This window comes from Brachypodium distachyon, chromosome 3 (genome assembly GCF_000005505.3).
Source record: "Brachypodium distachyon strain Bd21 chromosome 3, Brachypodium_distachyon_v3.0, whole genome shotgun sequence".
NCBI lineage: Eukaryota > Viridiplantae > Streptophyta > Magnoliopsida > Poales > Poaceae > Brachypodium > Brachypodium distachyon.
Window position 1 is genome coordinate 54,232,182 of NC_016133.3, and position 11,772 is coordinate 54,243,953.

The following is an 11,772-nucleotide window of genomic DNA, read 5'->3' on the forward strand; positions in this document are numbered from 1 at the left end:
AGTTGTAGCTTTTGAAATTCAAAAGGATCCAAAAAATACGAAAAAAAAGTCAAGTCATTGCACAAAGGACTTTTGGTTAGACCACAGAAAAATATTTTCACACTATATATTGTTTCTTCTATATGGTAAAGATGGATTCCATTCATGATCAAATATCAAAACAATACAATCTTTCAAAAGAGGTACAAACGAAATTTGGAGCTACTCTCCTATTTAAGGTACATAAGTTAATTCAATATAGCCAGCCTTTGCTTAAATATGAAGTAATGTACTACCTCTGTTTCTAAATTCTTGTCGTGGTTTTAGTTCAAATTTGTACTCCCTCCAATCCCAAATTGTTGTCGAAATACTACATGTATCTAGACACTTTTTAAGAATAGATACATCCATATTTGGACAAATTTGAGTCAATAATTTAGGATCAGTGGGAGTACTTTTTAGTTCAAATTTGTACTAAAACCATGACAAGAATTTTGAAACGGAGGGAGTACATGCTTAATTTGCAGTCTTACGAAAACAGTCAACCTAATGACAGTTCTTGTGAATGACACCGGTGGGTACCGTGCATTGCGATGGAGAAAAAACATACATTAAGAAGGCATGTTACAACAACCAGAAGACTCGCGACATCCTTACAGTTTGGTTCACAATAGCACTCTATTCCCTATCTTTCTCCAACATCAATTCACTTCATTGTCATTCTACTTCATAACATCTTTCTTTCTCCTTTTATATTGACTCAGCTCCATCTCCTTCCGCCAGCACTACATGCGTTGCTACAGGAAATGAAATAGAAGAGAAAACTCAAAACCTTCTCTAATGAAAAATAATACTACACAATGAGCAAGGATGATTCATACAAAAATACAACGAAAACATAGTTGTGTGACTACAGAAAACAAAACTCTCCTTGACGCAATGAACAAATAAAAGAAATGATCAGGAGGCTAATACACATGTACTTCATCCACATTGTTGTTTTAGAAGACTAATTATGTTTTTCTGCTCTGGCCAGCTGAACAAACCTCCAATTCTTCTATTAGTCGCGTTCAATAAAACTCATGGCTCCTACTAAGTACATATCCTTCTGGCACTTGCCACTCGCCCTACACCAATGCCCAGACAACAGCGAAATCACACATCAAAATCCGAATCAAAACCAACCCAGCCGAGACAAGGAAGCCAAGGGTGACGCTACCGAGCCGACCAACTCACTCGCTGGTGACGAAGGAGATGAACTCGGAGACGCACTCCTGCAGGGTCTCCTTGGTGTCACCGGCATGCCTAGCTTGTCAATATCTCCTAGTGCATTTGCCAACAATCTATTCAGCGTCGACCATAGAAATCATAACCCATACTACTTGCAATGAAAATAAAGCAAGCAATCATGTAAGCCTGTCTTTAGTTCTAAGACGTGATTTTATATGCCAAATACTGAACATTGAGTAAGGAAACAAAGAAGAGGAAATTTTCAAAAGCATAAATGAAATGCTGAAATTAATCTTCATTTTTTTAATCGCCTGCCATAAATATGGATGTATCTATATTTAAAAAGTGTCTAGATACATGTAATATTTCGACAAATAATTACGGCCGGAGGGAGTACAATTTTTCAATATTGAAACAAAGCTTATCTAGCTGCACAGATCGCTAACACCCCCAGTACCTGCTTCTAGTGTCATAGATATCATCATCTTTTATTCTGCTACCAAAACATAAAGACTTGTGATTACTTGACAAGTAAATGACATTAAAACAACTTATTGCGATCCCTTTCCGGATGCTAAACTCATAACACAATGAATCAAACATCACATAAAGAAAAGAAAGCAGAGCAAATCAATGATTACAATGACAGAAAATGGATTGGTGTCACTTGCATATTTCTGACCAGAATAACAATGACTGAACCCCATATTTCAACACTTCCTAACCATGCACATAACAATGTCCAAAGAGCATATTTGCACATATCACATATGTTGTGCAGACTCACCTTGGCTCGAGCTTGCTGATCTTGATTGCAGTCTCGAGCCAGTGTACCACTCCACTCGTGTTGATCCCCCGACAACATGTCTAGGTTAGAGAAAAAGAGTGATCAAGGGCACTATAAAAGGTGTACGAAGATGATAAAGCCACCAAGCTCACCTGATAATGCCGCCCATGATCTTGTTCAAGTTTGCCTTCGCTTTAACCCAAGGCTGTGGCCGCCAATCCTGGCTATGCATTTTGTCAAACACCTTTGGTGCAGTATGCAGATAAGTACAGAGCAGCAGCAGGAGGGCTAGGGGTGGCTGGGCTGGAGATGGACCAGAGGGGGCTCGGGCCAGCAGCAGGCAAAGGGAGCAACGACAGGGGCAGGAGGGCGCGCTGCAGCAGGGAGACGGGGAGCAGAGGTGGACGGGTGGCTGGACAGGAGAGGGGCTCAGCGGCAGGCGCAAAGCGGTCGACGGCGGGTGCTTGCGACGGTTGTGGGCGATGCGGCGCGCTGGAGAAGGAGCGCGACAACGGGCAGTCGACGGCAAGGGGAGGCGCTCGCGAGGGCGGATGGACTCGCCCTAGAGCGCGGCGGTGGCTGGCGGACGATGTGGGAGGAATCCGTCGTACTGCTCGGTGGGTTGTTTTCTTGAGTGCCCGTGCAGGCGAGGGAGGAAGATGCGGTGGGAGGGGATGGCCAAGCGATCGATCGAATTAGCTTGGAGGCCCACGAACCGATCCGAGGAGGCGGCGGCAAATTCGGTCTTCACGGAATCACGGCGATAGGTTTTTGGGATGGCGAGCGGTGGTCTTTCCGAACGCGCGTGCGGGCAGGGAGGACGTACGATGGACTAACGGAATAGTAAAGACAACGGGGTCTCCTCGTCTCGTCAGTCGTCACCGGTAAAAAAAGTAAGCTCTGATCTAGCGGAAGGAATCATGGCGACGACGCCGCTGCCGTGCCTCGTCTTGAAGTACGGCGACCAGCGGCCGACGACGTTGTACGGCGCCGCCGACAGGAAACACCGCCCTTGCAAGATCGAAGCGCTGCTCAGCAAGCGGAACTGGACCACGGACCAGGGTTGGGTGCTCACCTGCGACACGGAGACCTTCGTCACCTTCCTTTGGGACCCTCAGAATCTAGAGGACGACGGTAGTAGAATCATGCTGCCGTCGTTGACACAGCCACCGCCTGAGTGCTCTGCCTGCACGTTATCCGGCGATCCCACCGGCGTCGACGGATGCACCGTGGTCATCGTCTCCGAGTCGGAGGACACCGTTCTGTGGTACTGTCACGTCGGTTCAGCCACAACGGAATGGGCCAGGCATGAGTACAACCTAGGGGGCAAGACGATCGTGCTCGGGGAATACCGGGAGTGGGTGAGAACGCACATGGGCTGTCTCACGGCATGCCAAGGCAAGTTTTACTATACGATCTCGGAGAACAGATACGGCGTGCTCGAGTTCTCGGCGCCGGAGGTGGTCTGGAGCACAGTCAAGAGTAAAGGAGACAAGTATACCTTTCCTTTGAACGGGTATGCAACATGGTATCTCTTGGACCTAGACGGCGGGCTTCACAAGGTGTGGATGTTCCATCCGGACGCCGCTGCGAGCGCTGATAGCATCACGGTATCTAACGTCGTCGTCTACAAGCTAGGGTTTGGTAGAACAAGATCGGGCCATTCTCGCAACATTGACACTACTACAGAAAGGCTTATCAGTAACGGTCGAAAAGCAACATCAGTAACGGTCGGGGCCGCCGTTACTAACTTCGTGTTACTGATGATGGCTATCATCAGTAACGGTCGCTCCGACCGTTATTGATGTAACATCATTTTCGGTATTTTAAAAAATAATTAAAATCACAGAAAATACACAGAAAATACACAGAATGTATATATAGCACAGCACATAAAAATACATATAAAGCCGCATCACATCACAACGCATCACATCATTTAAAGCATACAAATGTATATAAAGCCGCATCATTTAAAGCATATAAAGAATACAAAAGTATCTCACTTCACGACATTGATTACAAAGTGTCAAAATTTCATAGAAGCATATAAAGAATACAAATCTATCTCATTTCAAGTTTGAAACTATTTTTGTGGGTGAACCCTAGACACCACTTGTTCCACGCGTTCGTAGAAGTCCTCACTAGGCTTGATGACCTCATTGTTGATGAGATGGGCAAACTCCCTTTGAATGTTATACATGACCCATTTAGGTTGGTGTACCATTGTCATTCGGGGCCACCAGTACTCTTCCATCGCCACGACTGACCCCTTCCACTCAGACTTGAACATGCTGGCATTCTCCATAAGGATGTGACAGCAGTAGTAGCCATAGAACACACTGTCGGGCGGCTGTTGCTGGCAAAGGAACCTGTGGTTGTGGTGAGGCTCCTCTTTATAGCCTTTACCAGCTAGTTTTCCCTTAGTCGCCACTTTCCAGGCAGTGTTAATGAGTGATTTGATGGGTTTCCAGAACCGGCCTCGAACACCCTTCTTCAGAAGTAGTGAATCGAAGTAGTACACCACGGACCAAGGCAAACAACTGAGTAGTGTCACCCAATGGTCTCTGTTTTCAAAAGAAACAAACTTTAGTATCTAAGGGTGTATAAGAAAGACTGAATTAGAAAAAACAAACGGTTACATATATAAAATTGAACTTACTCCAAATTAAGGAAGAAGAGGATAAAATCGTGGTCCGCGTATTTCTCAATACATGCCACCAAGTATTTAGATGTCAGGGTTCTTGAGGGATCCTTTTCTGGTTCAAGACCGATGTCACCGTAGTTGAACATCGCGAGGCCTAGAATGGCTACTTTTTTGACCTCCATTCGCCGCAGTTCTCTTATTTGGTAGGCAGACCACAGCCTTAAGAGGTTGATATCAAGCTTTTGACGGTTGAAGAGGTGGAATAGTTCGTTGAACTCCACACCAAAGGTGTTAAGACGTTCCTGAATGTTCCCGGTTTCTTGGTCAAAGAAGCCATAGTCTTTTGGGATTCAAACATTGATTTGTTGGGAATGCTGTTGAGAACCAGCTGATGCTTGCATGTAAACTGATGAAGCTCTTGCATCTCTCTGGACATGGCATGCAGGAAATCTTCGGTGACCATCGGTCTTTCAGGATAGTAAATAAGCACCCGGTCGAACTCCCTAGCCACGAAATAGGATCCGTCTTCGAATCTCGGGCCTTGACGAGGGTTCTTTATGAGAATGTCAGGCCTATTGTCCTCCCAGACTCCAGTTATGTCAGACACATAATGCATCTCATCTTGAGTGACATTGGAGGACTCCTTGATGGTCTTGCCGCCGCGCCCCTCTTTTTATGCCTCCTCTTATTGTCCCATGCCTTCTGCTCCTCTGCCTTGTACTTGTCCTCGATCTTGAGGCCACCCATGGACTCAGCGGCACCCAAGAGAGAGAAGGTAGGAGGGACGCTTGCAGCCTGTGCCGACTCTGTGGTCTGGCTATCTTTGAGCTGTGGAGGCATCGACATTGCCCGCTCTTCATCTCCGCCGACATCGACAGGAGGAAGTATCCTAGGGAAAAGGCCGAGCGGCGATTGAGAAGTAACTTTGTGGGCGGAGGGAGATGGAGTCATAGAGGGCCGGCTTTGGTTGTAGAGAGATACCAAGCTCCTAGGCCACATAATGCGGTAGTTTGGACAACCGCCTAAGATATCCACGCCTTCCTCCGAAGGTAGCGGGATAGCATAATCACGATGCTCCTCGACGACAGAGTCCACCATCACACTCACTTGTGCGTCGTTCATAAGAATGTCGTGCACCAGTGGCGGTAATTGTCTGGGCATCAGGCGGCCAATGGCGCCTACAGGCTTCCCAAACTTGTCTACGTGGATATGACACTTCACCGGTGCCTGCGCGTAACAAGAAGAAGATATATGTGTGTAAGAACTTTATTCATGAAGGTAAGGAGTGAAAAATAGTTTGAAAGTATGCTTACAAGGATGTTGTCGCTCGGACCCGGATTGTTATCCCGGATGCCCTTGCTTGGGTCCGGTTGGCTAGCGGGGGGGTTGTCCATGCTAGGAGCCGAGCTGTAACCTAGGGTGTAGGTGTCTTCGTCGTCCATACGTGTGTCGGAGGCGGCGCCGCTCTTCAGCGGGTGCTCTTTCGCGGGGGGAAGAGGAGGAAGAGGAGGAAGGAGGTTCCTCAAACCTTCCACTCCTCCCCCGAGTATGGCGTCAAGGGCGGGGTGGTCTTTGGCCAATGCCGACACCAAATGATGGACGACTTGCACTGCATATTCTCGCGACACCTCTTGAGACACGATAGATGCCTGCTCTCCCGCCTCCGCCTTAGCTTGTTCTATTATTTCAGCAGAAGCGGGGAGCTTTTTCTGGACCCTGTTTCGCTTCGGAGCAGGCGGGAAATAATCATCCCAGCAGGCCCCTTCGCCTCCTCCTAGAACACGGCCCATGTGCTCCGCCTTTTGCAAGCCGGCGGTCACAGCCGACTCCCACCTCTTGCTCTGCACGGAGTCGTCGGATGTTTCTGACCTCTTGCTCTCCTCCCATTTGTGGGCATTTTCCTGTTATCATATAAGATAGGACGTGAGTCTATATGGATCAGGAGTGTCATACTTAACGCCGAAAACAAATAAATGCACGTGAACCCTTACCGTAAAAATTTTAACAGAGGCATTGGCTCAATGCCCGCCTACTCCTCTGGTGTCATGTGCTGACGTGCATATTCTCTAGCACGTTGGTCCTCCAGCATGTCATTCACTGGAGGCACCCTGCCTGCCACCTCGAGAATTCGGTTCTGCTTGCGCCAGACCTTCTTCTTCCCCTCTTTCCCTGCACTCCCTAGCATGTGGTTCAAGGGCTTCCTCGCGTGCAACGCCCTCATACGTTCACTCTTCGCAATGAAGGCAGGGTCAGACGATTTTTTCTTGAATTTTTCCCATTCGGCCTCATCAGTTATCGACAACCATTTCTTCTTGATGATCTCATACGGTTTGTCCATCCACTTTCTAGTGGTGGTTTTCCAATTAGCAAGTCCATTGCGCACTACTATGTTGACGGCTGCTAGGAATCGCTCACGCCACTCGTCAGTGACTTGGAACCTCCTTGCAACGTCCGCGATGCACGTGTTTCTAACGACTTCGGAGATGTCACTCCACTCATCGGTGATATTGCAATATTTACGTGCAACGGCTCCACAGGTCGTTGCGAAGGCCTTCTGTGCCCTCTCAGGCGACTCCGGGCGGCCTCTCTCAGAGTGCCGGGTGACCACGTAACAGAACTCCTTCAAGTTGTGGCTCCTCCTCGGCATCTTCTTCCTTGGCTTCTTAGCGGGAGTTTCAGTTGGCCGCGGGTTACTCTCTTCCACTCGTCGCTCGTTGTCGCGCTCTTCTGAACGAGAGCTACTTGAGCCATAGCTGGCAATTTGCTCTCCCGATGAAGACTTTTCATCGACACGATCTACCTCCTACCGATCAAGAACTGGTTTCTGGCTACTCTTGCCCATTTCGTACCTATGCTATCAAAACTATCAAATATATATCGGCCGAAAATTTCGGCATGAACTGTGCTAAAAAACTAGCAATTTTTCTCTACTAGGAGCTCGAAACCTGCATAAAAACCCACCCGCATATGTACCCCCTCGGCACGATGGCCGGCCCCTTCTCCAATGACCCGACACGATGGTCGGGCCCACAATTCACATAAATGAAGCACTTGGTGTATATAGCTAAAATCATTAGTAAACAACATGTATATAACTAAAATCATAAGTAAACAACATGTATATAGTAATGTCATAAAATAATTAATTACAATAACCCATATACGTGGAATAGCTTTCAGTGAACATCACGTATAAATCCTAACCCCAATTAAACAACATTTAAACAGCATATATATCAAATTCCATGTAGGGTGCTCTAATTTGATAGCAAATTCCATGTAGCATGTATATCAAATATAAACAGCATGAGTAATTGATAGCAACTAATTTGATAGCAACTAATTTTGGTAGGGTGCTCTAACTTGATAGCAACTAATTTGACTGCAACTAATTTTGACAGAAACTAATTTGACAGAAACTAACCCTAACCCTAACCCTAACCCTAACCCTAACCCTAACAGCGGAGGCAGAGGGGAGCAAGTGCACCTGGGGTCAGAGGAAGACGGCGCGGGGTCAGGTCGTCGCGGAGGAAGACGGCGCGGGCTCGAGGACAGCGACGCGGGGTCGGGTCGTCACGGAGGAAGATGTCGGCGCGGGGTCGGGCGGCGCAGAGGAAGACGGCGCAGCGTCAGGCTCGGGCGGCGTCGGGCTGGGGGTCGGAGGAGGGCTCGGGGACGACGGCACAGGCTCAGGGAGGGCGGCGGGAGGAGGGAGACGACGGCGCGGGCTCGGGGACGGCGGCGGGAGGAGGGAGACGACGGCGCGGGCTCGGGGACGGCAGCGGGAGGAGGGAGACGACGGCGCGGGCTCAGGGACGGCGGCGGGAGGAGGGAGATGACGGGGTGGCTCGAGGCGGCGCGGGCTCGGGGACGGCGGCGGCAGCGCGAAATTCTGGCAGGGCTTCGCCCGCACTAGGGTTTAGCCCACAGCTGGTCGCTCTGTATGTTGAGGACGCGCGGGCGGAATAACCCTAAATTTCGCTAAGTGTTCTCTTATATACCCGACACTCATCAGTAACGGTCAAGTAAGGGAGCTGACCGTTATTGATGATCCTTCAATCATCAGTAACGGTCGCACTAGAAAGCAACCGCCACTGATGTTCTCCTATGTGCAATGCCCAACTACTCATCAGTAACGGGCACGTAGAAGGCTGACCGTTACTGATGAGTATAGGACATGGACTCCATTTGTCTAGTATTTGTACAATATGGAATTCATGTATTTAAAGTTTGATGAATAAATTCATGCATTTCTCTAGTATTTGTGCTAAATTAAATTCAAAAAATTCATCACATGCATACACAAAAGTACATCGATCACACATAATTTCACTTAGTACAAAGTTTGCATTCAAATTCAGTACAAGTACATTACAATGTGACTACTAGTGCTTCTCCTTCCTTCGGTAAGTCATAACTTGACTCCTCGCAGTAGTGCTTCTGAGGTAGGGTTTTTGGGGTATTTTCTCGCTCTCGCTCCCATCACTTCTTCTTTTCCCTCTCCTTTTCCTCGTTAATATCATACGTTCCGCTTCTTCGTCATCTGCGGCGGTCGTCGGATCATGGAAACCTTCGTAGTCTTCTTGTGAAGTAACTCCGTCCACTCCAACAATGCTTCTTTTTCCTCTTCTTACTACGACGCGGCTTTTATTTGCCGGGTAGTCTATGTAGAATACCTGCTTGCATTGTTTAGCAAAGACCCATGGTTCCTCTCTTGTCGGGATTTTTCTCACGTCAACTTGTTCACGATGGATCTCAGGAGGTAGCACCATCGTCGTGAACCTGTGACTTTCTTCTTTGTCACCTTTGGTCCATCTTACACGGAACATTGTGATCTTTGTGATCGAGTATTCCAATTCCTAGATCTCCTCGATAACGCCGAAGAACGCTTTGGTTTTGTTGTTGTCGTCGGTCGCGGTCTCAGAAGTCATGACTACACCACTATTTTGATACGTGCTTTTACGGTCCTAAGACGCAGTGTAAAAGTTATAGCCGTTGATCGCATATGATTGCCAAGTAGAGATGTGGTAAGCAGGTTCCCGTGACAAACATACAACCGTCTCTTCTGATACATTGGTCGTCTCCCTGCCGTACCAATAATTCTTCAGCCACGCTGCGAATGTTTTATTGTGCTCCCAGTGGATCCAGACTTCCCCGCTTTTAGGGTTTTCATTTCGCAGTTGTTCCATGTGCATTTCCTGATAAGGCCGACAGCAATCGACAGTTTGCAAACACAACCAAATGTGTTCTTTCAAAGTCAGCTTCCCTTCCTCTTCCATAGACATTAAGGTATGTATGTCCAAGGGCACCTTCGCCATCGAGCTTGCCCTTGTGCCGTGATTCGGAAACACCTATTGATTTCTGATCGACCAACCAATCCGTGCAGAACTCGATGCACTCTTCTGCCCTAAAGCCTTCCACGATGCTACCTTCCGGACGCGATCTGTTATGAACGTAGCGCTTCAGAACCCTGTTGTATCGTTCAGGGCCATACAAGTTATATTCAGGGCCATACAAGTTATGCAGGAACGAGGGCCCTAGGGACAAGATCTCATCGCATATGTGGATCATTAGATGGACCATGATATCGAAGAATGATGGAGGGAAGAACATCTCGAGCTCGCACAGAATCTGTATCATACTATCCTTCAGTATCTGGCATCGTCTAACGGTGATTGACTTCTGTGAGATGTTGTCAAAGAAGTCAGAAAGCTTCATGCTTGTCTCCCTTACGTGCGGCTACATGATATCTCTGATTGCGACTGGAAGTAACTGAGTGAGTATGACATGGTTGTCGTGAGACTTCATGCCAGATAGCTTGTGACTCTTCATGTCAACTAGATGCTTGATGCTCGACGAGTAGTTTGATGGGACTTTAACGCCCTGCAGGCACTGGCACATCCTATGCAACTCGTCTTTGTATAGGTTGTAACATGCAAGACGACACCCCGTGGTCACCGTCACGAAATCATTCTTGTTGGCTGCTGACACTTGATATTTGCCCCACAACTCTTTTCTGATAGACATGAGTTTCAGGTCCTTCCATGCATTGGGTTCATCTTTCGTCTTCTCTGAAATGTTCATCAGCAACCCCAGCACGCCGTTGCATACATTTTTCTCCATGTGCATGACATCTATGCTGTGGCGGCATTCTAAATGTGCCTAGTACTCCAGGTCCCAAAATACGGACCTCCTTTTCCACACGACGCCTTCAGGTTTCTTATATTTCTTCGCAGCAATCTTTCCGGGGACAACCTCAAGATCGTTCACAATTTTGAAGATTTGCATACCAGACTTCTCCTTCGGCGTTGTCCCGTGCTCCGTCTTCCCATTGAACCTTTCATTGTCATCCCTCCAAAGGTCTTTAGCATCCAACCACTTTCGGTGGCCCATGTAAACAATTTTGGATGAAGCGAGCAACTTCTCCGTTCTCGTGTTTTCCCCGCACTTTGTACAGGCCTTGTAGCCATGTGTCACCTAGCATGAAGTATTTCCATTCGCGGGGTAGTCATGCACGCAGGTCAGAAGCGCTGCTCTCATGGTGAAGTACTTCCTCCTGTTTGCGTCCCAAACCACTCTGCCAGGGTTCCAAAACTGCTTCAGCTCATCCTTCACTAGCTGCAGATATACATTTAGGTCAGCTCCCGGCTGCTTTGGACCCTGTATGAGCATGCACATGTGGATGCTCTTTCGCTTCATGATTAACCATGGAGGAAGGTTGTAGACAAATAAGATCACTGGCCATGTGCTGTGCTTGTTGTTCATGTTTTCGAAAGGATTTATCCCGTCAGTGCTGAAATCGAGCCTCAGGTTTCTGGGCTCTTCCCCGAAATCAGGAAATGCCGTGTCGAAGTTCCTCCACTGAGTCCCATCGGCAGGGTGTCTTAGGACCCCGGCTTCCTCCACACGGTAGTGCCCGTCAGGATCGAAAGCAGCCTGCGCCGGATCGTGATGGACGAGATACCTCGCGTCCTTAACGTTCCGCATCCAACGCTCAACTCGGCCACCTGCCGTAAGATACCAGACAGTCTTTGCCGGCCTGCCCTTCATCACTTCTTCCCCATCGTCTTCGCCAGCTCTGGCGTTTTTCTTCTTGTATCTCGATGCACCGCATATGTGGCAGCTCTCA

General features: G+C 48.0%; 1 protein-coding gene across 1 annotated transcript; it reads right to left on the reverse strand.

The window, feature by feature from the left end:
* Positions 1–812: 812 nt before the first annotated feature.
* LOC100824600 lies at positions 813–2,556 on the reverse strand. The gene is made up of 4 exons (XM_014900297.2): positions 2,149–2,556; positions 1,997–2,076; positions 1,199–1,302; positions 813–1,106 (listed from the first exon to the last, which is right to left on the reverse strand). Exons 1-4 carry the CDS (start codon positions 2,226–2,228, stop codon positions 1,050–1,052), a joined length of 321 nt encoding a protein of 106 aa, XP_014755783.1. The 5' UTR covers positions 2,229–2,556; the 3' UTR covers positions 813–1,049.
* Between the last annotated feature and the right edge of the window lie 9,216 nt (positions 2,557–11,772).